Genomic DNA, 25,546 nt, shown 5'->3' on the forward strand with positions numbered 1-25,546 from the left:
TTTAATACAAAACATTTATTCAAAGACATTTTATATATACATATATATATAAATCAATATACTACACAGACAATATGTTGATCTATATATCGTTTAGTAATTTATACATCTGAAGCAAACAAAGGTCACTCCTCCCCCTGCGCCTCCTTCTTCTCATCAGATGCTTTCAGTAAAATGTCTTCACTCCTGAACCACACCGCTTCACTCGTCTGACTCGACATAATCGCACGCTCGATGAACGGTCCTGAGGAGGAGAGAGAGGAGGGTTAGTGAAGGAGAAGCCTCATGCCCCCCCGCCCATCCAGGAGGCCCCATGATGGCCCCCTGCTCCTTAACCCCAAGAGATTCCCAACATCAATCAATCAATCAATCAATCAATCTTAATTTCATATTTCATTCAATTTATAACAGGTGTTATCTGGAGACACTTCACATAAAGCAGGTAAACATGTTCATTGTTTACATAAAGCAGGTAAACATGTTCATTGTTTACATAAAGCAGGTAAACATGTTCATTGTTTACATAAAGCAGGTAAACATGCTCATTGTTTACATAAAGCAGGTAAACATGCTCATTGTTTACATAAAGCAGGTAAACATGTTCATTGTTATGTTTACATAAAGCAGGTAAACATGTTCATTGTTATGTTTACATAAAGCAGGTAAACATGCTCATTGTTTACATAAAGCAGGTAAACATGCTCATTGTTTACATAAAGCAGGTAAACATGCTCATTGTTTACATAAAGCAGGTAAACATGTTCATTGTTTACATAAAGCAGGTAAACATGCTCATTGTTTACATAAAGCAGGTAAACATGCTCATTGTTTACATAAAGCAGGTAAACATGCTCATTGTTTACATAAAGCAGGTAAACATGCTCATTGTTTACATAAAGCAGGTAAACATGCTCATTGTTTACATAAAGCAGGTAAACATGCTCATTGTTTACATAAAGCAGGTAAACATGCTCATTGTTATGTTTACATAAAGCAGGTAAACATGTTCATTGTTTACATAAAGCAGGTAAACATGTTCATTGTTTACATAAAGCAGGTAAACATGTTCATTGTTTACATAAAGCAGGTAAACATGCTCATTGTTTACATAAAGCAGGTAAACATGCTCATTGTTTACATAAAGCAGGTAAACATGCTCATTGTTATGTTTACATAAAGCAGGTAAACATGTTCATTGTTTACATAAAGCATGTAAACATGTTCATTGTTTACATAAAGCAGGTAAACATGTTCATTGTTTACATAAAGCAGGTAAACATGTTCATTGTTTACATAAAGCAGGTAAACATGTTCATTGTTATGTTTACATAAAGCAGGTAAACATGCTCATTGTTTACATAAAGCAGGTAAACATGTTCATTGTTTACATAAAGCAGGTAAACATGTTCATTGTTTACATAAAGCAGGTAAACATGTTCATTGTTTACATAAAGCAGGTAAACATGCTCATTGTTTACATAAAGCAGGTAAACATGTTCATTGTTTACATAAAGCAGGTAAACATGTTCATTGTTTACATAAAGCAGGTAAACATGTTCATTGTTTACATAAAGCAGGTAAACATGCTCATTGTTTACATAAAGCAGGTAAACATGTTCATTGTTTACATAAAGCAGGTAAAGGACCTTACTGGTGGATATATTAAAGAGCTCAGCTGAATCCATCATAGAAGAACAAACTTCCCTTTAACAGGCAGAAATCTTCAGCAGACCCGGCTCCTATGTGGGCTTTGAGTAGATCTGTGGTCGTGGGCTTTGAGTAGATCTGTGGTCGTGGGCTTTGAGTAGATCTGTGGTCGTGGGCTTTGAGTAGATCTGTGGTCGTGGGCTTTGAGTAGATCTGAGATCTGTGGTCGTGGGTTTTGAGTAGATCTGTGGTCGTGGGCTTTGAGTAGATCTGTGGTCGTGGGCTTTAAGTAGATCTGTGGTCGTGGGCTTTGAGTAGATCTGTGGTCGTGGGCTTTGAGTAGATCTGTGGTCGTGGGCTTTGAGTAGATCTGGGGTCGTGGGCTTTGAGTAGATCTGTGGTCGTGGGCTTTGAGTAGATCTGTGGTCGTGGGCTTTGAGTAGATCTGTGGTCGTGGGCTTTGAGTAGATCTGTGGTCGTGGGCTTTGAGTAGATCTGTGGTCGTGGGCTTTGAGTAGATCTGGGGTCGTGGGCTTTGAGTAGATCTGTGGTCGTGGGCTTTGAGTAGATCTGGGGTCGTGGGCTTTGAGTAGATCTGTGGTCGTGGGCTTTGAGTAGATCTGGGGTCGTGGGCTTTGAGTAGATCTGGGGTCGTGGGCTTTGAGTAGATCTGGGGTCGTGGGCTTTGAGTGGGCTTTGAGTAGATCTGGGGTCGTGGGCTTTGAGTAGAGACCAAAGGAATGAGATGTCTATTACGAGCGTCTGAAACAAGGGTACAACCTCTCCCATCCTACTCTTCTTTCTGCATCTTGTCCCATTTCAAGCTCAGCTCAGTTTATCAGATGTTCATCATGATCCGGGTCTGCTGAAGATTTCTGCCTGTTAAAGGGAAGTTTGTTCTTCTATGATGGATTCAGCTGAGCTCTTTAATATATCCATCAGTAAGGTCCTTTACCTGCTTTATGTAAAGTGTCTCCAGATAACACCTGTTTTGAATTGACGCTATACAAATAAAATAAAGATTGAGATGAGGGCTGGAACAAAAGCACAACGCCAGCATCACTGCTGACACTGAGCCGCCGGTCCATTTGACCTCGACAGTGAACAAGAACTGAACTCCTTCACTTGGGGCAAAGACTCTCTCCCTTCTCTGAGGGAGGTATCTTTCCAGAAAGACATTTTCCTAAAAAGAATTAAAATCATTGATGTATTTGTCCCCACTATGACTGTAAGAAAAAGAAGGTATTATTCTTCCTATGTCCAGCTGTAAAGGTGATGATGAACGTACCCCTGTCAGCAGGTCGGTGCGAGCAAACGTCGTTCACAATAGTTTTTAGATTTTCGTAGATTTGATGTCTGTTCATGTCAAGCTGTTCAAAAAGAAGAAAAACCAGATTATGAATATTATGAAATATCATTAAAACATGTAATACATGCTTAGATCGACAGAATGATTCACCGTGGCGATCTGAGTCCTGACAAAGCACTCGTTCTCCACCAGGTACTCGTGACCCGTTTTAAACAATTTCAACATTTTAGGGATGTCGACGCCAACTGAACCTGAAAATTTCACAGAAACGAATAACGCTGAATAATTCATCAGATAATAACGCACATATCTGAAATAAGTCTTTACCTTTAGATCATACAGGAAACTGCTCTAATTATATCCTAACACAGTTTTTAAATATTGTTATTAATAATTTATCAGGAGATTATGAAACATAGTTCTTAAACAAAGCTCACCTCGTTTGCTCTTTGGAAACTTCTTCCTCAGTTTGCTTTTCAGCGGGAGAAGTTTCTGGAGAATATTAGGAACAGCCACGTAAAAATCTGCAGAAATCTCGCCATCGAGGATCTGGAAAAATAAAATCCAAAATAAAATCCAGGGTTAACCCTAACCCTTGATTACATTGTAATATTTATTTATGGGACAGTTTGTGCACTAACACTCCCTCCTTATGTTCACTGTGTGCATGTTAGTGTTTATACATCTTTAAGCTGCTGCCATTTCAACTGTTCCTTTCTGAGCCATGTTTTTTAATAGCTCTTTAATTGATGCAGATTTTCTTACTAGCTCTTGATTACTGTTTTTGATGCATGTTTTTTTCTACACATATTTAATTTATTTTGCACTGTGTGATTTCCTGCTTTGCTGCTGTAACACTGTAAATTTCCCCGCTGGCGAGATGAATAAAGGATTATCTTATCTTGAAAACTAAAGTAAATTATTTTTCGATCTAGTTGGTTTTGTTTATATTCACTTCAAATGCATTATCCTTTTTTAAAAGCAACAACAACAACCTTTACTAGCATTTTCATCAATATGGTACTGGCTTTCAAATATGGGAAAAAATGACCGTACTATCAGTATAGTCTTAAAGCAATTTATCTCATTTCTGAATGCAAGTCTGGAAAACATGTGGCAACACGTAGGCTTCAGCTCAGACTTATATAATAATATTTCTTAAAATGTCTTAATTTCTCTTCAATTTCCTTGCCTAAATCTGATAGGCGCTGCCCAAGTTCTTCCTTTGGCCAGCGTTGGATTTGCTTTGTTTTTCTTTTTTCATCAAGGTATGGAATGAAGGGTTAGGGTTAGATCTAAAGCTCCTTGGTGATGGCCACCTTCTCACTATCACCAGCAGCCCTGATGCTAGCAACGATGACCCGCTGTGTGCAACTACTGACTCTTCCTTCATATTCTCCACCATGACTTGCTTGGTCACTGAAAACTCTCGCACTACACTGGCTTGTTCATGGGACATGACGAAGAGGATTTAAGGGTCCCAAAGACTTCTCTGTCCGGACTGAGATGCAATTGTATTGTGTACGTCTGTGGCCGTGGTCACGGTAGCAATGGGTGCTGGTACTACTACTACTACTACTACTACTACTACTACAGGTGTTTCAGGCTTTTTCAGGGGTCTCTAGGAAGGAGGCTCCAGCAGAGTGTTGAACCTCGGATACAGGAGGAACAATGTGGATTCCATCCTGACACTGGGAGAGTGGACCAGCTCTTACCCTATCAGGGCGTTTTGGAGCTCCAGTCTACATGGATTTTGTGGACTTGGTGAAAGCTTATGATTGTGTCCTTTGGACGGTCATGTTTGGGATACTACAGGAATAAAAGCTCCGGGGTCGTTGGTACAAGCCATCTGGTCCCTGAGTTGAGTCCACATCCTTGGCACCAAGTCAGACATGTTCCTCGTATGTGTTGGCCTCGCCAGTGTTGCCGCTCTTCACTGGTTCCGTTGGACGGGATCTCATGGCAAGCTCACATTCATTGGTTGATTTGTAACAGTCCTGATCTCTGATTGGATAAATAAACTTGATGTTTGTTTAAAAATAAACTCACCGGCTGAATGAGTTCTGCTCCTCCAGCTAACATTGCTCCGTGTACCTGAGCTTCTCTCACCTGATCCTCATCCTGAAACACACACACACACACACACACACACACACACACACACACACACACACACACACACACACACACACACACACACACACACACACACACACACACACACACACACGGGGTTAAAAGCGATCAGTTTGAAATGTTTTTGTTATTTTTGCATCTTTGAAAGTCTTACTTGAGTGAAAACTAAAACGCTGTTGTTGGTCGTCCTGAAGGGATGAGGAAGGTGAATGGTGCTGACAAACGGGTCGACTCTTTTCTGAGGAGGAAGTGAGTCAAACACTTTCAGGTTAAAAGTTTCTTGGGTGAAACAATAAAACATCAGTCAGGAGACAAGGTTCAAGGTTAACGACTCTTCTTACCTTTTTCTCCAGCTTCATGTCGAGCTTCAGGTCAATGAAAACCGCTTGATTTTGTGGCGTGAAGTCTAAGACCTGGAAGTTCTTCAACAGGTCAATGGCGTCCGCCGCGCCATGGACTGTTCTAGGGTAAAACCTCATCACATATACGTCATCGACTGGCGCCCACGCCGTCTTCCCGTACGGCTTGTGTCTGTCTTTATCATCAATCTTTGTCTTCTCCTTCTTCACCTCCTTCTCCTCCTCCTCCTTCTTCTTCAGAGCTCTGACAAGCACGAAGATCACAGAAGGTCAAAAACACGTCAGCACCTTGAAAGTACTTCATCAAAGACTTAAACTTGAGACGTCACCTGACGGCGGCGAAGGTCCTGGCAGGTACACTCATCTGTGACACACCTTTGTGGGCGGGGCCTCTGGCTCTGAGCTGCCATCCTGTAAACACTGAAAAACCTTTACAGGACGAGGATGAAAGAGAGGATTAATGAAAGGTAAATGAGGTAAATAAATGGAGATGTACACACATCATATTTAACATTATTTAAAACGTCATTAGCTGTAAATAAAAAGTATAATTTCATATTTCTAAAGGTCCCACATTAAATAATTAAAGCCGAATTAAGGCAGAGCCTTGGAAATAACAGATATTTAATTACTTTTAAGAAAAAGCTTAAAGGATGAATTAAAGGGAAAATCCTTAAATCTGAACTATTTCAGATGAGGTTCGTTGTGACGTCAGCAGCGGTTAACAGCACGCGAACATGTCGCGTGCTAATGTCGCGTGCTAATCATAAAACTTTGACTAAATCAAGAAATGAATTATTCAATGAATGATGACTTTAATTTATTGTCTTTGTTAAATGAAAACGACTGACCTTTCCACACAGTCCGCGTGCAAGTAGCCATATCTGTTAATGCTGCTTTTCCGTGTGGAAACAACGACAACTGAAGAAAGGTTCCGCCTGGAAATAAAAACACGAAATAAATTTTTATTAAAGTTTTTTAAAAATTAAACTGTTAAACAATTTCACGTTATTATCCCGGGGCTCAGCTTTGATCTTAAACTCAGTAAATACAATGACACAGTCTTCTCTTAATTTAATATGTAAACGTTAACATATTGTAGACAAAACTCTGCAGCTCCCCTCACATTTTTATTTTATTTATTTCACGAAATAAGATGTCAAAATGATTAAAAACATAAATACAAAAACGATACGGGAGCAGGCGGAAGTGACGTTTGTTGTTCTTGTTTCAGGGACTGATCGGTTTCACCAGCTGTGTCTGCATGTCTCCTGTCCTGCTGAAGGTAATAAGCACTCTCTGCACATGTCACGCATCGTCCACGTTACACTTTAGTCCGCCTCAATGTCGAACCAGCTCCGACCCGGTGACACCGGGCAGAGAGCGTCCTAAAGCCTGTCAGAGAGCGTCCTAAAGCCGGTCAGAGAGCGTCCTAAAGCCTGTCACAGAGCGTCCTAAAGCCGGTCAGAGAGCGTCCTAAAGCCTGTCAGAGAGCGTCCTAAAGCCTGTCAGAGAGCGTCCTAAAGCCGGTCACAGAGCGTCCTAAAGCCGGTCAGAGAGCGTCCTAAAGCCTGTCAGAGAGCGTCCTAAAGCCGGTCACAGAGCGTCCTAAAGCCTGTCACAGAGCGTCCTAAAGCCGGTCAGAGAGCGTCCTAAAGCCTGTCACAGAGCGTCCTAAAGCCGGTCACAGAGCGTCCTAAAGCCTGTCAAAGAGCGTCCTAAAGCCTGTCAGAGAGCGTCCTAAAGCCGGTCACAGAGCGTCCTAAAGCCTGTCAGAGAGCGTCCTAAAGCCGGTCAAAGAGCGTCCTAAAGCCTGTCAGAGAGCGTCCTAAAGCCGGTCACAGAGCGTCCTAAAGCCTGTCAGAGAGCGTCCTAAAGCCTGTCAAAGAGCGTCCTAAAGCCTGTCAGAGAGCGTCCTAAAGCCGGTCACAGAGCGTCCTAAAGCCTGTCAAAGAGCGTCTTAAAGCCTGTCAAAGAGCGTCCTAAAGCCGGTCACAGAGCGTCCTAAAGCCTGTCAAAGAGCGTCCTAAAGCCTGTCAGAGAGCGTCCTAAAGCCTGTCAAAGAGCGTCCTAAAGCCTGTCAGAGAGCGTCCTAAAGCCTGTCAAAGAGCGTCTTAAAGCCTGTCAAAGAGCGTCCTAAAGCCGGTCAGAGAGCGTCCTAAAGCCTGTCAAAAAGCGTCCTAAAGCCTGTCAGAGAGCGTCCTAAAGCCTGTCAAAGAGCGTCCTAAAGCCGGTCAGAGAGCGTCCTAAAGCCTGTCAAAGAGCGTCCTAAAGCCGGTCACAGAGCGTCCTAAAGCCTGTCACAGAGCGTCCTAAAGCCTGTCAAAGAGCGTCCTAAAGCCTGTCAAAGAGCGTCCTAAAGCCTGTCAGAGAGCGTCCTAAAGCCTGTCAAAGAGCGTCCTAAAGCCTGTCAAAGAGCGTCCTAAAGCCGGTCAGAGAGCGTCCTAAAGCCTGTCAGAGAGCGTCCTAAAGCCTGTCACAGAGCGTCCTAAAGCCTGTCAAAGAGCGTCCTAAAGCCTGTCAGAGAGCGTCCTAAAGCCTGTCACAGAGCGTCCTAAAGCCTGTCAAAGAGCGTCCTAAAGCCTGTCACAGAGCGTCCTAAAGCCGGTCACAGAGCGTCCTAAAGCCGGTCAGAGAGTGTCCTAAAGCCTGTCAGAGAGCGTCCTAAAGCCGGTCAGAGAGTGTCCTAAAGCCGGTCAGAGAGCGTCCTAAAGCCTGTCACAGAGCGTCCTAAAGCCTGTCAGAGAGCGTCCTAAAGCCGGTCAGAGAGTGTCCTAAAGCCTGTCAGAGAGCGTCCTAAAGCCTGTCACAGAGCGTCCTAAAGCCTGTCAGAGAGCGTCCTAAAGCCGGTCAGAGAGTGTCCTAAAGCCTGTCAGAGAGTGTCCTAAAGCCTGTCAAAGAGCGTCCTAAAGCCGGTCAGAGAGCGTCCTAAAGCCTGTCAAAGAGCGTCCTAAAGCCGGTCAGAGAGCGTCCTAAAGCCTGTCAAAGAGCGTCCTAAAGCCGGTCAGAGAGCGTCCTAAAGCCGGTCACAGAGCGTCCTAAAGCCGGTCAGAGAGCGTCCTAAAGCCGGTCACAGAGCGTCCTAAAGCCTAGGGTTAGGGTTAGATTAGCATTAAGTGTTGAAGACAATAGAGTGAAACTTGACCTTGTTAGGGTGATCATGTCAACCATTACAGATGTAGCATTAACAATACAGTAGGATGAAACCAGACATGATTAGGGTGATTATCATTAAAGTGACCAGTGCTCAGTAAGGTGACTATCAATATGCATTAAAGTGTCCAACTGGAGGCTGACTCTGAGGTCAGCGGTGCAGATGAGCAGTGAGAAAAAAAGTGAAAAAAGAGTCCAGGGTTCACCGTGTGCTTCTTCCCTGCCGTGACAGTGAAGTGTTGTACAGTCTTATGGCCTATAGGGGGACAAAAGAGTTCTTGAGTCTGTCCGTGGAGCACGACTGTGACAGCAGTCTGTCACTGAACATGCTCCTCTGCCCGGTGAAGGTGCTGTGCAGAGGGTGGTGTGTGTTGTCCATGATGGAGAGCATTTTGTCCAGAGACCTCCTCTCTACCACTGTCACCAGTGACTCCAGCTCTGTGCCCACCACAGAGCCGGCCCTCCTCACCAGTCTGTCCAGGCGTGCTGCGTCCCTCTTCTTGCAGCTTCCTCCCCAGCACACCACTGCGTAGAAGAGGACGCTGGACACCACAGACTGGTAGAACATCTGCAGCAGCTTTTTGCAGATGTTGAAGGACCCCAGCCTTCTCAGGAAGTACAGACGACTCTGTCCCTTCCTGCAGGTAGTGTCCATGTTAGGCGACCAGTCCAGCTTGTCATCCAGCTGCAGCCCCAGATACCCGTAGGTCCTGACCACCTCCACGTCGACCCCCCCGATGGAAATAGGGTTCTAGATGTGGTTTGTTCCTTCCGAAGTCCACCACCATCTCCTTGGTCTTGGAGGTGTTTAGCTGCAGATGGTTGGCACTGCACCACGTCACAAAGTCCTCGATCAGGCTCCTGTACTCCTCCTCCTGTCCATCCCTGACACAACCAACTATCGCAGTGTCGTCCGAGTATTTCTGCATGTGGCAGAGCTCGGAGTTATACTGGAAGTCAGAGGTGTACAGGGTGAACAGGACAGGGGAGAGCACGGTCCCCTGTGGTGCACCGGTGCTGCTGACCACATGTCAGATGTGCAGTCCTTCAGTCTGACGTACTGTGGTCTCTCTGTGAGGTAGTCCGTGATCCACCTCACCAGGTGCGAGTCCACCCTCATCTCGGTCAGCTTGTCTCTCAGTAGGAGGGGATGGATGGTGTCGAAAGCGCTTGAGAAATCAAAGAACATGATTCTCATCACGCTGCTCCCTTTGTCCAGATGAGAGTAAGCCCTGTGTAGAAGATAGAGGATGGCATCGTCCACGCCCACCTTTGCCTGGTATGCTAACTGCAGGGGATCCTGTGCGTGTTGGACCTGGGGTCTGAGGTGTTGGAGCAGCAGCCGTTCAAAGGTCTTCATAACGTGGGATGTCAGAGCGATTGGTCTGAAGTCTCCTGGCTCACTGGGGTTTTTCTTCTTGGGGACCGGGGTGAGGCACGAGGTCTTCCAGAGTATAGGAACCTTCCCAAGCCGCAGGCTCATGTTGAAGACGTGCTGAAGTGGCTCCCCCAGCTCAGCAGAGCAGGCCTTTAGCATCCTGGGACACACCTTGTCCGGGCCGGCTGCCTTCCTGGGGCGGAGTCTCTTCAGCTCCTTTCTAACCTGGTCTCTGGTGATGGTGGGGGGGAGGGGGGATGGGGGATGGATTGTCACTGGAGGTTGTATCTGTCCTGGTGGAGGTGTTGGGGGGAGTGAGAGGGGGGGAGGGGGTGTGTAGGGGGTTGCTGGGGGGACAGGCACTGGCTGCAGCGACGGGGCTGTCGGACCTGTTAAAAAACAAGTTGAGCTCGTTTGCTCTCTCAGGGTCCCCGTCTTCTGCGTTGTTGTTTTTCTTCTTGCAGCCTGTGATGGTTTTCATGCCCTCCCAGACCTCCCTCATGTTGTTCTTCTGCAGCTTCTGTTCTACCTTCCTTCTGTAATCCTCCTTTGCCTCTCGGAGTCTGACCTTGAGTTCCCCCTGCACACGCTTCAGCTCTGCCTGGTCTCCCTCCTTGAATGCCCTTTTCTTCCTGTTAAGGATCTCCTTGACATCGCTGGTGATCCAGGGCTTGTTGTTCGGGAAGCAGCGCACAGTTTTAGTGGGAACCACAACGTCCATACAGAAGTTCATGTAGTCAGTTGTGCAGTGTGTGACCCCCTCAATGTCATCACCATGGGTCTCTTGCAGGGCACTCCAGTCAGTGGTCTCAAAACAGTCTCTGAGAGCCTCCTCTGCCTCAGGAGACCACTTTCTGAAGGTGCGTGTTGTTACCGGTTGTCTCTGGATCTTAGTCTTGTACTGTGGCTTGAGTAGGACCAGGTTGTGATCGGACTTACCCAGAGGTGGTAGGGGGGTGGCAGTGTAGGCGTCCTTCACGTTTGCATACAGGAGGTCTATTGTCCTGTTCTTCCTGGTGGGACAGCTTACAAACTGGTGAAATATAAAAACTGGTGAAATATAAAAAATATATATAAAATATATATTAAAAAATATAAAAAAAGAGATGAAACATTACAGACTTTGTAACTAACACGCTTGAAATATCTGTAACCTGCTTATAAGGAGTTTATGACATGTCTGTAACACGCTTATCACACGTCTGTAACTATAACACGCTTGAGATGTCTATAACACGATAATAAAAGCTCATGAAGAACCGTTGATGAACGAAATATCAAGAAGTGTTTTTTTTCTGACTGAACATGTTTTGCTGTGTTTAGATTGACAGTTATGCCAAAAGAAAAATATGATCCTCCAGATCCTCGTCGATGTTACACCATTATGTCAGCTGAGGAGGCGGCCAATGGAAAGAAGTCTTACTGGGCCGAACTCGAGATCTCAGGTACGTCTACCTGTTCTACTGTGGGACTGATGGTATACACCAACCATGAGAGCAGTAAAGGTCAGGTTTCATTAACTGTTCACATTCAGGTGTTTCTATATACAAAAAGAGATGGCTGTGGCTCAGCTGGGTTATGGTACGTCCTCTCTCCTTCAAAAGGTCAGAGGTTCAATCCCCAGCCCCTGCAATTAAGTGTTCAAGACACTAAAACCCCAAATGCCCACTCTGTTGTGTGAATGTGTATGAATGGATGAGTTAATACTGATGGACTCTTTACTCTGCAGCAGCCTCTACCATCAGTGTGTGAATGTGTATGAATGGATGAGTTAATACTGATGGACTCTTTACACTGCAGCAGCCTCTACCATCAGTGTGTGAATGTGTATGAATGGATGAGTTAATACTGATGGACTCTTTACTCTGCAGCAGCCTCTACCATCAGTGTGTGAATGTGTATGAATGGATGAGTTAATACTGATGGACTCTTTACTCTGCAGCAGCCTCTACCATCAGTGTGTGAATGTGTATGAATGGATGAGTTCATACTGATGGACTCTTCACTCTGCAGCAGCCTCTACCATCAGTGTGTGAATGTGTATGAATGGATGAGTTAATACTGATGGACTCTTTACTCTGCAGCAGCCTCTACCATCAGTGTGTGAATGTGTATGAATGGATGAGTTAATACTGATGGACTCTTTACTCTGCAGCAGCCTCTACCATCAGTGTGTGAATGTGTATGAATGGATGAGTTAATACTGATGGACTCTTGGGGCGCCGGTGGCGCAACGACAGTGGAACTATACAAACACATTTAACCTATCAACTAGAATAAAGTGTAAAAGAAGAATAAGTGTTAGTGTGTTAGCGTGTTAGTGTGTTAGCGTGTTAGTACAGGTTAGAATAAGTGTTAGTGTGTTAGTACAGGTTAGAATAAGTGTTACTGTGTTAGCGTGTTAGTGTGTTAGCGTGTTAGTACAGGTTAGAATAAGTGTTAGTGTGTTAGTGTGTTAGTGTGTTAGTACAGGTTAGAATAAGTGTTAGCGTGTTAGTGTGTTAGTGTGTTAGTACAGGTTAGAATAAGTGTTAGCGTGTTAGTGTGTTAGTGTGTTAGTACAGGTTAGAATAAGTGTTAGTGTGTTAGTACAGGTTAGAATAAGTGTTAGTGTGTTAGCGTGTTAGTACAGGTTAAGAATAAGTGTTAGTGTGTTAGCGTGTTAGCGTGTTAGTGTGTTAGTACAGGTTAGAATAAGTGTTAGCGTGTTAGTACAGGTTAGAATAAGTGTTAACGTGTTAGTACAGGTTAGAATAAGTGTTAGTGTGTTAGTACAGGTTAGAATAAGTGTTAGCGTGTTAGCGTGTAAGTGTGTTAGTACAGGTTAGAATAAGTGTTAGTGTGTTAGTACAGGTTAGAATAAGCGTTAGTGTGTTAGTGTGTTAGTACAGGTTAGAATAAGTGTTAGCGTGTTAGCGTGTTAGTGTGTTAGTACAGGTTAGAATACGTGTTAGTGTGTTAGCGTGTTAGTGTGTTAGTACAGGTTAGAATAAGTGTTAGCGTGTTAGTGTGTTAGTGTGTTAGCGTGTTAGTGTGTTAGCGTGTCAGTACAGGTTAAAATAAGTGTTAGTGTGTTAGCTTGTTAGCGTGTTAGTGTGTTAGTACAGGTTAGAATAAGTGTTAGTGTGTTAGCGTGTTAGTACAGGTTAGCATAAGTGTTAGTGTGTTAGCTTGTTAGTGTGTTAGTGTGTTAGTACAGGTTAGAATAAGTGTTAGTGTGTTAGTACAGGTTAGAGTAAGTGTTAGTGTGTTAGCGTGTTAGTACAGGTTAGAATAAGTGTTAGCGTGTTAGCGTGTTAGTGTTAGTACAGGTTAGAATACATGTTAGCGTGTTAGTGTGTTAGTACAGGTTAGAATAAGTGTTAGCATGTTAGTGTGTTAGTACAGGTTAGAATAAGTGTTAGTGTGTTAGCGTGTTAGTGTGTTAGTGTGGTAGTACAGGTTAGAATAAGTGTTAGCGTGTTAGTGTGTTAGCGTGTTAGTACAGGTTAGAATAAGTGTTAGCGTGTTAGTGTGTTAGTGTTAGTACAGGTTAGAATACATGTTAGCGTGTTAGTGTGTTAGTACAGGTTAGAATAAGTGTTAGCGTGTTAGTGTGTTAGTACAGGTTAGAATAAGTGTTAGTGTGTTAGCGTGTTAGTGTGTTAGTGTGGTAGTACAGGTTAGAATAAGTGTTAGAGTGTTAGTGTGTTAGCGTGTTAGTACAGGTTAGAATAAGTGTTAGCGTGTTAGTGTGTTAGCGTGTTAGTACAGGTTAGAATAAGTGTTAGCGTGTTAGTGTGTTAGTACAGGTTAGAATAAGTGTTAGTGTGTTAACGTGTTAGCGTGTTAGTGTGTTAGTGTGGTAGTACAGGTTAGAATAAGTGTTAGTGTGTTAGCGTGTTAGCGTGTTAGTGTGTTAGTACAGGTTAGAATAAGTGTTAGTGTGTTAGCGTGTTAGTGTGTTAGTGTGTTAGCGTGTTAGTGTGTTAGTATGTTAGTACAGGTTAGAATCCAGTCACAGAGTAAGATACGAATGTGTCCGTGTGACCTGCAGTGTAAAAGCGCTTTGAGTAGTCAAAAGATAAGAAAAGAAATCTACAAACTCAAGCTCCATTTACCATTCAGCCCATGTTTTGTTCCTCAGGTCGTGTTCGGAGTTTGAGCAAATCTTTATGGCAACTCACTCACCTGACAGCACTTCACATCAATGACAACAACCTGACCCGTCTCCCCCCTGACATTGCCAACCTGCCTCACTTGGTCTACCTAAACCTGTCGTCCAACAAGCTGCGAAGCCTGCCTGCCGAAATAGGCAACATGGTCTCTCTCAGGTGAGCAACATTTTTTTAGGTTGGAAACTGGCAGGGCAACATGACTCCCAACATGTTGATTGGTTGTTGTTGTTTTTTTATCACATTTTCTCATGTTGGAAATCTTTTTTCCAAACTTTGCAAGGCATTGCTCTGCCTCATTGATCTAAAGCAAAAAGAATAAGTTTGGTTCACTGTGACACTTTCATAAAGATGATGATTTTAATTTTTTCAGGGAATTACTTTTAAACAACAATCTTTTGCGAGTCCTGCCTTATGAACTTGGGAGACTTTTCCAGCTGCAAACCCTGGGGCTAAAAGGTTCTCTTTCATTATAAACATTTGCATTGTTAAGAACACCAAATTATAAAATATGAAACATTTGCAATAATTTAATGTTTTATAGGAAACCCTTTGTCCCAAGACATCCTGAACCTGTACCAGGAACCTGATGGAACCCGGAAACTTCTGAACTACATGCTTGACAACCTGGCTGGTAATCTTATCTGAGCTCCATTTCTACCTAAGATATATTATACAGGTATATTAGAACATGTTTAATCTGTGTTTGTCACAGTTTAATGAGTAGCTCTCTCACCTGTACCTGTGTCAGTTCACCCTGAGCAGCTGCCCCAGAGACCGTGGATCACTGTGAGGGAGAGAGACCAGACGAGTCCAACGGGTACGTTACAGTTTGATGTCTGACTGTAAAGCTTCTCAGGGTTACAGGTATTTACAGACATTAAACTGAATCCTCTTCTTCAACCTCTGCAGCTGTGTTCACAGTCATGTGTTATAACGTGTTGTGTGATAAATACGCCACACGGCAGCTGTATGGCTACTGTCCATCATGGGCGCTAAGCTGGGAGTACAGGAAGAAAGGCATCATGGAGGAGATCACGCACTGTGACGCTGACATCATCAGCCTGCAGGTGAGCGAGCACAGTGCCATCAGCTTACAGGTTTGCTAGCACGGTTAGTATGAAAAAGCTTAGCTAGCTGCTCAACCCTGATCTAAATGGTTACATCAGCAGGCTCATATGCTAACAAGAACAATGCTAAAATGCTAACATTTTGCCATGAATACAAACAATGTTACACATCAAAGTTAAGTCGCTTGCTGATAGCATTAATGTTTTTAATTTGCAGGTAAGTTGTTAGGAAATTAAAGATAATGACACTTTGGCCTGAAGGTGGCGCTTAAGGAGAATTCTGAACTCACCAGGCATCATCTCTTAGTGTGCGTTCCCCTTGTCTTCTCCATATACACAAGCTGATTTTGTTCAGTAATTGACTTTCATGGCTTCTCATACCACTGCTATGCTGACGATATTTAGCTCTTCCCCTCATTCCAGACGATGTTACAGTCTCAGGTAGAATCTCATCATGCCTCACTCATAGCTCTGAATGGATGAATGAATGCCACCTGAAAACCCACACTGAGCTCCTTGTCATCCCAGCCAGTCCCTCTATGTAACCACAGATCAATATCCAGCTTGGTGCAACCAAACTGATGCCCACAAAGACAAAGTGACTCCACCTCCTCCCCCCTGAGACCAGTGCTGACTTGGAACTGCTGACATCTTTTAAAGCAAGAGTTGTGCAGTCCACTCAATAGCGTAGGATGTCCCACCCCGTCATGTAACCAAAACATGCCTCTACCTTGGTCCCTCAGGTGGAATTTCCTATTCAAAGGTCAAAGGTCACTTCCGTGGGTTCAGTCTACAGCACAACATACTCTTGTGTTGGTTTGAAGTAGACACTGAGATCGAGGGAAAATTCAAGGACTCTTGTGTTCGTAGTTGTTATGCTCTTTCTCACTATTCCTCTAATCTGTTTCACACAACAATGCAGGAACCTCATAAGCCAACACAGCTGTCAATCATAGCGTTAAACTCCTTTTTATAACATCAAATAATTAATGGTGATTTAACTTGTCAGAAAAATAAATACTGTGACATGAACCAACTATCCGTCTGAGAAACATGTATCTGATGTGTATTTATCAATTACAATTGGTCAATCTTTATTTGTATAGCATAAATTCACAACAAGTGTTTTCTAAAGACCCCTCACAAAAAGCAGGTAAATGACCTTACTTATTGCCATATTACAAGGACCCAGCTTAATCCGTCAATTAGATTTTAAAGTTTGACCCATGTGTTAGAAGAGGCGGAGCATGTGGCCTATACTGCAGCCAGTCAGCAGAGGGAGCTCTTTATACATTCTTACCTGTTTTACTGTTGTACATGTTTAATCTGCATCCCTGCATTGACTGTTTAATGACTGTACTCACACCTCTGGCACTACCTCAAACACCTCTGTACGTGCACATGGAACTAGTTTCTAGAAGGTCAGCACTTTGTTTCTAAGGCTCTTTAACTGTTTACAGGTCTCTTTTAACCAGCACATGTTTTTCTCTCCTTCACAGGTTATGTACATTATGCTATATTAGTTTTAAGTCTAATGCTAATGCTAACTGCACAGGTTATGTACATTATGCTATATAAGTTTTAAGTCTAATGCTAATGCTAACTGCACAGGTTATGTACATTATGCTATATAAGTTTTAAGTCTAATGCTAATGCTAACTGCACAGGTTATGTACATTATGCTATATAAGTTTTAAGTCTAATGCTAATGCTAACTGCACAGGTTATGTACATTATGCTATATAAGTTTAAGTCTAATGCTAATGTCTATCTATCTATGTGCAGGAGGTGGAGACGGAGCAGTACTACACTTTGTTTCTAGAAACCCTGAAGGATCATGGGTATGATGGATATTTCTGTCCGAAGTCTCGGGCTAAACTTGTTTCTGAATCGGAGAGGAAACATGTGGACGGCTGTGCTATTTTCTTCAAGACACAGAAGTGAGTACAGCTATTGTTAATTATCAATAGTTTAAAAAAGATGAAGTCACAGGATTTATGTTTCAAATTGTTCTTGGTGCTTTAGCTTGTTTTTGTTTTATGTTTAAAACAGGAGATGAATTTAGGGAGGCAGAGCGGACTGATAAATACATTAGACACTTTATTGTTATTGTATGTAATACAACAACATTTTGTTGGTGACAAACAGCCCAGCAACAATGTTGAATAAAAAATAAAAATATATTCACACAGGAGATTAGTCCATATACAGCTGTGCAAAATATATAAAAATGTCCAGGAATAATCGTTAACACATATTTGTTGATATCAAAGTAAGAAATAGCTTTTAAATCCACGGTATTAAATCTGCTTTATTTCTGCAGGTTTACTTTGGTCCAGAAACACACAGTTGAGTTTAACCAGGTCGCCATGGCGAACTCTGAGGGCTCCGAGGTGATGTTGAACAGAGTGATGACCAAAGATAACATCGGGGTCGCCGTGCTGCTCGAAGTCAACAAGGACATTTTCTCTGAAGGTAAGAATATCAGAGGACGCCTCTCCATGTTCTGTTTTGTGTTTTTTCTTTCTGGTCACACCCCCCTGTCAATGACAATTGCATATCTCGTGCCTGTGCCAAGATGGCACCTCCACCTGTCAGTGGACCACCAACTTCCTGACTGACGAGAGGTAAGGCTTGGGAGCATCACATCCAGCACCATGACAATCAGCACTGGTACCCCCCAGGGGTGTGTCCTCTCCCCACTGCTCTTCTCCCTCTACACCAATGACTGCACCTCAAGGGACCCTTTTGTGAAACTATTGAAGTTGTTCTTATATTTTATTATTTAAGTCTTGCTAATTCTGTTTCATGTCCTTTGGTAACTGTTTTGGCACTAATACCCAAGTCACATTCCTTGTATGTATGAATGAACTTGGAAATAAAACCCCCCTCCTACCTCACTGTTATCCTCCACCAGGTCCTCTCTCAGCGTTTACACAGCCTCCGTTCCTCCAACACCAACTTCCTGTCTCCCCCACTCAGAACCAAACAGTGAACCTGGGGGGACAGAGACCTCTCCATGCCGCCCCCACTCCCTGGAATTCACTCTTTGCACATAATAAGAACTGCACTGACCCTTCCACTATTAAATCACTTTTAAAACTCACCTTTATAAACTATCTTTTAATGTATGTATTATTGTACTGTTTGCTCTGTCTCTGGATCTGTTCCTTGATGTTGTTTTTCGTCTCATGTGTAATGTCGAATTGTCTGTTTGTCCTTATTGTTTCGTCCTCTTTCTGTCTTTTTAAACCAACTGTACAGTGTATTTGAGTGAAATGAAAAGTGCTAACCCTAACCCTAAATGAATAAAATCTAGTAATATTATTAAAACCTTAGTGTTATTGTAAATTTATATATTAACTATATAATATACCATTGATGTGTGGTGATGTGATTCTGCTATTAGGTGTCACTAAATTAGATGATTAAACTACATGATTATATTTGTTTTTATGTGTTGAAGCTTTCATAAGACTTTCAATGAAATGTTTTTGTTGTGCTTTCAGACTGAGCCTGATTTATTTGCTGTTCTTCCTTATAAAGACTTTAACTCTGTTTCTTTTTCTATGGTTTCAGGTGTGAAACCTCCTCAGGACAGGCAGTTGATCCTGGTAGCAAACGCCCACATGCACTGGGACCCAGAGTTCTCAGACGTGAAATTGATCCAGACGATGATGTTTCTGTCAGAGTTAAAAAGCATCACTGAACGGACTAAGGGCTCCATGGCAACCGACTCGCCGTCCTCCGACCCATCGTCCATCCCGATTGTGCTCTGTGCCGATCTCAACTCACTACCCGACTCCGGTACAACCATCTAGATAAATACTGATAAAAATAATATTTAAAAAATAACAATAATAATGACCTTCGTCAGATTGGGTTAGGGTTGAATTCTTCTAAAGTAACTCTGACATACCAGAACCAGTATCAGATGCCAGTACAAGCCAAACAACTTTTATTTAAACAGGAAATATTTTATTTAAACATTAAAACATTTTGACATTTGAAAATGTAATTTTATGGATTTTTGGAGCCAATTACATTTGACCTGTGTGTGATCCAGGTGTGGTTGAATACCTCAGCAAAGGTTGCGTCGCCGAAAATCACAAGGACTTCAAGGAGCTCCGCTACAGTGAATGTTTGACGAACTTCAACTGCAACGGGAAGAACGGCAACTCAGATGGCAGCATCACCCACAGCTTTCATCTGAAGAGCGCCTACGACAGCAAGCTGATGCCTCACACCAACTACACGTATGACTTCAAGGTAAACACATCACGCCAACTACACGTATGACTTCAAGGTAAACACATCACGCCAACTACACGTATGACTTCAAGGTAAACACATCACGCCAACTACACGTATGACTTCAAGGTAAACACATCACGCCAACTGCACGTATGACTTCAAGGTAAACACATCACGCCAACTGCACGTATGACTTCAAGGTAAACACATCACGCCAACTGCACGTATGACTTCAAGGTAAACACATCACACCAACTACACGTATGACTTCAAGGTAAACACATCACGCCAACTACACGTATGACTTCAAGGTAAACACATCACACCAACTACACGTATGACTTCAAGGTAAACACATCACACCAACTACACGTATGACTTCAAGGTAAACACATGCCCAGGACGATCACGCCAACTACACGTATGACTTATGTAGTAAGTAATCCCCCTTCATGGGAAGGTTTGGATAGAACGTGGTGTGGTAACTTTAGGGGATATGTATATATAGTAATGGATCTTTGGATCCAGCTCTTCAGCTCCCAAAGCTGCAGAGCTCCTGGATGACTTACTGAAGAGTTATGGAAAAGGTCATGAGGCATCATTACACCATGATGATGCAGATGCTAGGTAATGGTACTATGTAAGCTCTAAAGAAGACATGGGAAAGGGATCTGATTTTTACACTGGATGACGGGGAGTGAGATGTGATTTGTAGGAGTGTTAAAACAGTGTCTCGGGTGCAAGAGTACGCCTCATCCAATTTAAGATTATACAACGCTTTTACGGGACACCCTCCAGATTGAATAGGTTGGGACTAAAAGCCACATCATATTGTTGGCGATGTAAATCTGAGGAGGGTAATTTAGTTCACGTTTTGTGGTCCTGTGACAAAGTTCAACAATTCTGGACAAGGATATATAAAAGTATTGGTGGAATTGCAGAAACCCAAATTCCATTTACGCCCAGATTATTTATTTTGGGTGACCAATCAGTTCTGTTGGGAGGGGATAAACAAATTAAAAGTTAGGACCCTTAACCCTTACTTTTATTATTTATTTTATAAAACACATAGAGAGGATGAGGAACAGTTTTTTTCCCTGCTGCAATTAGAGCCCTGAACTCTGCACTCTGAAAACTTTAAACCCAGCCACATTGAACTTCAACATATGAACTTCTGCCTGTCAATCTAGTTTGAACTTTTATTATAACACTTTTCATTCATAACCATTGCACATTGTTTTCACAGCTATTGTACAGTTAAATTAGCCATAACTTACCGTAAATTCCGGACTATAAGCCGCTACTTTTTTCTCACACTTCGAGCACTGCGGCTTCTACTCCGGTGCGGCTTATTTATGGATTTTTTATGGGGGACAATGAGCTTCTGCCGCAAAAACATTTGACTTCGTCACGTCGGATCTTAATATCAGTCATTTTGCGCTTCATGCACGCACCCTCATCATGGAAAACACACGGAGAAATACATATGATGCAGCTTTCAAGTTAAAGGCGATCGACCTGGCTGTCAAAGAAGCTAACAGAGCTGCTGCACGTTAAGATGACACTGACAGCGACAACAGAGACTGAGGAAGTGAGTGATGAAGTCATTCTGAGGAAGTGAATGGATGGACTTTTTCTTGTGAAATATATTACGGTCATCTTTTTCATCAGCCGTGTTACAGACACCGTCGGCTAGGCTTCGTATTGTAACGGTTCATGTTGTAAAGTCAGTAGTTGATAATGTGTTCATAATTCCGATTATGTGGAGAGTCAGTGAATGCACCAGCGAGAACGTGTTGAGTGGCTGTATGAGAGAACGCTGGGGGAGAGAGTTGGATTGTTACAGCAAGTTATGTGTGTTGCTCTCTGCTGTAAACGGCGTGGTCACGGCCGACAGTGATCGGGTTATTAAAAGTTGTTGTTCTCCGCTGTAAACGGCGTGGTCACGGCCGACAGTGACCGGGTTATTAAAAGTTATTATTTGAACGCTCTCGTCGTCCTTTAACGTCCGTACGGACGCTACAGTATTTGCGGATGTTTCCGGTAGCCTACGTCTGTGTAAATAGCTCTTGTTATAGCGTGGACACCTGCGGCTTATAATCAAGTGCGGCTTATATATGTACAAATACATTTATTTACTTATTTTTAGCCGGTGCGGCTTATATCCAGGTGCGCTCAATAGTACGGAATTTACGGTAATTCTAACTTGTGCTAAAACCCTTACCTGTATTTTATCTTATTACATTGCTCTGTATTTTATCTGTTTCTATTTTTACTTCAGTTGAGCACAGAAGTACAGTACATCACTTCACTGCGCATCCTGTATGAGTATGTAACAAATAAAACCTTTGAAGCTTGAACCTATTCAATACCACTGCCATGTTTTGCCATGAATATTATTATTATTTTTCCTATCTCCAGATCATTGCAAACCTGTCCCTTGCCATGGCTTTGAGGAAATGTGTCTGAAATAGCTTCTTTTCTTGTTGGCAGTAGTCTGTCCTTGCTGGCAGCACATGGCGATATACAGTCCAATGAAGGCTTTACTCTCTGTTACTGTAACAGGGGTCTACTTACTTCTTGATGGAGTTCCTGCTTTGTTTTGCATATGAATTTGTCTCAGTGACAACCACAGTTCTTCTGTGAAAACTTTGGAAAACACTTGTAAAGGTTTTGCATTATCATGCAGGTCAATCTTCACTGCTATTTTGTGACTAAACTGTGTCTTATGATATGGGTGGTAGATAGATAGATTGATCTCCTGTTTTCTGTTTACCTGCAGGGAGTGATTGACTACATCTTCTTCTCTAAGACTCATCTGAGCGTGCTCGGCCTGATGGGACCGCTAGACAGCCAATGGCTCGTCAATAACAACATCACCGGCTGCCCTCACCCCCACATCCCCTCCGACCACTTCTCCCTTCTCGCCCAGCTAGAGCTGAAGGCCGCCCACCCATCCCCTTCCCTCAATGGGCTGCACCTTCCACTCCACAGGTAGTGCCTGGGTCACCTGCCCTCCTCCTTCCTCCCCTTCAAACACAGCTCTCCTTCAAATTTATGCTGGACCTCCTACCCACCAGTTTCTACAGACCCTGTAAAGTTTTGCAATCCTGTTCAAAAACCATTGACACCGAAATGGAGTGAAGTATTCGTCTGCTTTTTTTCACACATGGAAAAAGAGGGGGGGGGGGGTTTATCTCTTTCAAAGTTGATATCAAATGTTGGTCTGGGGAGGAAATTGCAATGGTAACCCCAAATCACCAAGATGGCAGAATATAAACATGAAGAACAATGTTCATGTTCTGTTTATGTCCTACAAAGGTTTTCATCATGACAAAATTAACTGAAAAATGTTTAAATAAACTCAGAAAAACTGCAAAGAGCTGTTGGTAGAACACAGAACCCTGATACCATAAAATGAAGGTTACATATCTAACCACGATTCCATGAACTGTGGATGACTGCCATAGGCAGTTCTTCTCACTGAATATCTCATTTTGAGTTGAGTGTGCTCTCTGATGACCTCCGTACTCTGGACAAGTATAACTACATTCTTCTTGCATCTCAAAGACTTCTGAGAGACTGAGAACAGGCAGCCATCCAGGGTTCATAGAACCATGGTTACATACATAATCTGTGTCCTATTTCACCATTCCTGACTGCCAGAGGCAGTTCTTCTGACTGGATGATTTATACCAACAACGGAATCAACGGAAACAACCAACTGCGGGCCCCAAGGCCTCAATCTCTGAACCCCTGGCCTTTGTTGATTCTGGGGTGGAGATGGTTAGCCTCAGAGGCACGGGACTGCCCAGATAGCAGACAAGCAGAACCCTGGTGATAAGGGACTTGTCTCTCTGTTATACGGGAGACCTTCAATAACCAATAGTTTGAGCTGGTGATTGGGAGTGGCCCTGGGGAAAAGATGCTGAACCTCTAGGCTCAGACAGTGGCTGATTACTTTCCTCCTACAATAATCATCTGTTTTACCAGTGATGTCCATAGGTGAGATCAATAAAAACAATGGCATCAGTGTTTCCAAGTTGAAGGTTGAAGGTGATCCACTGGTCCCCCTGAAAAAGGGACAACTTGGTGCAGCCTTTGAAGGACAAACATGCTGCTCCGATCATATGGTCAGGAGGCCCTCAGCAACAAGCTTAACTATAATTGAAATTATGCAATGCTATTTGGTTGACTCACAGCTATTACAGTGACCTGCATAAGTAAGAAGATGATAAGGAATGAGTCCTCAGATGAAACCGGTAATTAAATACTCAACCTACGGTTGCACATGAAATATTCATGAGAAAAACTGACTCTGGGAGTCAGGAAGAGTGGAATAGAACAGGAGAACACAGAACCCTAACTTTAAAACAGAGTTGTCTCTACGTACAAGTGATGCAGGTCCTTATGTACGTGTATTCTTTTTATTACTTGCATGTGATGCAGGCTGTTATGCACAGGTGATACTTTGGTAAACTTAGTTGGAGTGGGTATGAAAACAAACATGTATTTGTTTAACTCTCCTACCCTAACCCTAATCAAAAACACACATTCCCTGACTGAGAGGCAGAAGACAGCAGTCCACCAGCATCAACCCTCCTTCTGAACTCAGCATCAACCTAAACTGAAAGCTTCAGTTCTGAGGCCATGTGCATGTTGCAACCAGCAGCTTCACCTGAGCAGAGCTGGAGACAACTGGAGGGGAGAAGGGACAAACAGCATACAAGTGTAACAAATGAAATCCAGAGGATCTCAGTTTTCATAACCTTTGGAATGTTTCAGAGTGACACATTTAATTAATTCCCATATCTTGAACAGACAGAGGTATTTAAAAAGGAAAGCTGTGATGTAAACAGAAACCAACTAAGTTCTTCAGGATCAGCCAAAGCCTTCAAGTAATTTCAGCTTTGTTTTTTTTGCACAAGCGTTAGGGTTAGGGTGTGCTATAAATAACCCTCCTGTTTTATGTTGTTTATTTTAAAAATCTGTTTTCAGTCAGATACTTCACTGCTAAACTCTCCAAGCTGGGTGTCTGATTTTATAAAAATGCCTTTAACAGAAATCTGTAAGGACAAAGAACCGTTGTCTCTTTAACAGTTGATTCAGATTGTTTGTTTTTGTGAAGAAGGTGTGAAGATAAAGCTGATCACCTTTCCCTCACACTCTCAGAGACGTAATCTGTGTTTCTGAAGTCTTTATCAACCCACAGTCTTTGATGGTACTTTGTACGATTCAGTTTTACAGTTTTGGAGAAAAAAGATAAATCTTCAGTTTTAAAAGCTCTTTTTGTCGATGGCTTTTATTTGTTCTTCTTTTCTTCTTTTTTTATGATCTTTCAAGTCCATACAGACAGTGATAATACAGTCAAACTTTCCACTCAAAAAACTGCCACTGTACAATCATGGTTCATGGTAAAGTATCCCATACTCAGTAATCAGTACAGAAGCATACACCCAGTAACATAACCAATTTTGAAATATAGTAAAATAAGAACAAGAACTTAGTAAACAAACATGTTGGGGTAAACCTCACTGACACATGATGGTTTTATTGGCACTACATATTTTATTCATCTTTCCCATCTTTTCAAAAAGGTGGGTCCATCTTAAACATATGTCAAACCACTCCTCCACTGTAGGTTTACCGGTTTTTAATCACCTCCCAGTAATAACCCACCCACACTGTCGCCAGCATGCAGAGGAATTTGTGTAATGCTTTCTTTTGAGCTGGAGTAATGAAAAACCTTATAAGTTTTGGGTTAGAGTTAGAGGAAAAAAGGAAAACAGGAGGGGTGCCACGAAGTGGCTCCCTCTCCTGATGTGCACGGTCCATGGACTCACCTGGGTGACCCCGCGACCCCATCACTCACTAAGGCCTCGTATGGACCTGGACCTTAGGCCTAGTTTACACGGAGACGCACCCTAGAAACTCATCGAAACGACCCCACTCCGGATTCGAAGTACAGATCGTCTACACTGCAGGTCTTGCCTGAGTGAAAACGATGTAGTTCTCACGCCCGGCCAGTAGGGGGCAGTCGTACTTTACAAGGCGACACGTGCAACACCCACCAGTATAACCACTTC

General features: G+C 42.9%; 2 protein-coding genes across 2 annotated transcripts; one reads left to right on the plus strand and one right to left on the minus strand.

Moving 5' to 3' along the window:
* Positions 1-6,384, minus strand: mrpl1 (mitochondrial ribosomal protein L1). Its single transcript, XM_079369717.1, has 9 exons — positions 6,303-6,384; positions 5,781-5,880; positions 5,434-5,695; positions 5,247-5,330; positions 5,006-5,077; positions 3,394-3,505; positions 3,107-3,207; positions 2,936-3,017; positions 1-244 (listed from the first exon to the last, which is right to left on the minus strand). The coding sequence occupies exons 1-9, from the start codon at positions 6,331-6,333 to the stop codon at positions 126-128; spliced, it is 963 nt and encodes a 320-aa protein (XP_079225843.1). The 5' UTR covers positions 6,334-6,384; the 3' UTR covers positions 1-125.
* Positions 6,385-6,653: 269 nt separating this feature from the next.
* Positions 6,654-24,746, plus strand: cnot6l (CCR4-NOT transcription complex, subunit 6-like). Its single transcript, XM_079354244.1, has 12 exons — positions 6,654-6,736; positions 11,306-11,427; positions 14,109-14,295; positions 14,510-14,595; positions 14,681-14,770; positions 14,888-14,956; positions 15,049-15,206; positions 16,992-17,146; positions 17,530-17,681; positions 18,786-19,013; positions 19,273-19,475; positions 22,243-24,746. Exons 2-12 carry the CDS (start codon positions 11,316-11,318, stop codon positions 22,456-22,458), a joined length of 1,656 nt encoding a protein of 551 aa, XP_079210370.1. The 5' UTR covers positions 6,654-6,736; positions 11,306-11,315; the 3' UTR covers positions 22,459-24,746.
* Positions 24,747-25,546: the final 800 nt, after the last annotated feature.

Source organism: Symphodus melops (genome assembly GCF_947650265.1).
Source record: "Symphodus melops genome assembly, chromosome: 1".
Classification (NCBI taxonomy): domain Eukaryota; kingdom Metazoa; phylum Chordata; class Actinopteri; order Labriformes; family Labridae; genus Symphodus; species Symphodus melops.

Coding starts and splice junctions, on each gene's coding strand:
- cnot6l (XM_079354244.1), top strand. CDS start 11,316: ATGCCAAAAGAAAAATATGATCCTCCAGATCCTCGTCGATGTTACACC. Junction 14,296..14,509: donor GGCAACATGGTCTCTCTCAG/GTGAGCAACATT, acceptor TAATTTTTTCAG/GGAATTACTTTTAAACAACA. Junction 14,957..15,048: donor AGACCAGACGAGTCCAACGG/GTACGTTACAGT, acceptor CAACCTCTGCAG/CTGTGTTCACAGTCATGTGT.
- mrpl1 (XM_079369717.1), bottom strand. CDS start 6,333: ATGGCTACTTGCACGCGGACTGTGTGGAAAG. Junction 5,078..5,246: donor GCGTTTTAGTTTTCACTCAA/GTAAGACTTTCA, acceptor TGTGTGTTTCAG/GATGAGGATCAGGTGAGAGA. Junction 245..2,935: donor GCACCGACCTGCTGACAGGG/GTACGTTCATCA, acceptor TCTCCTCCTCAG/GACCGTTCATCGAGCGTGCG.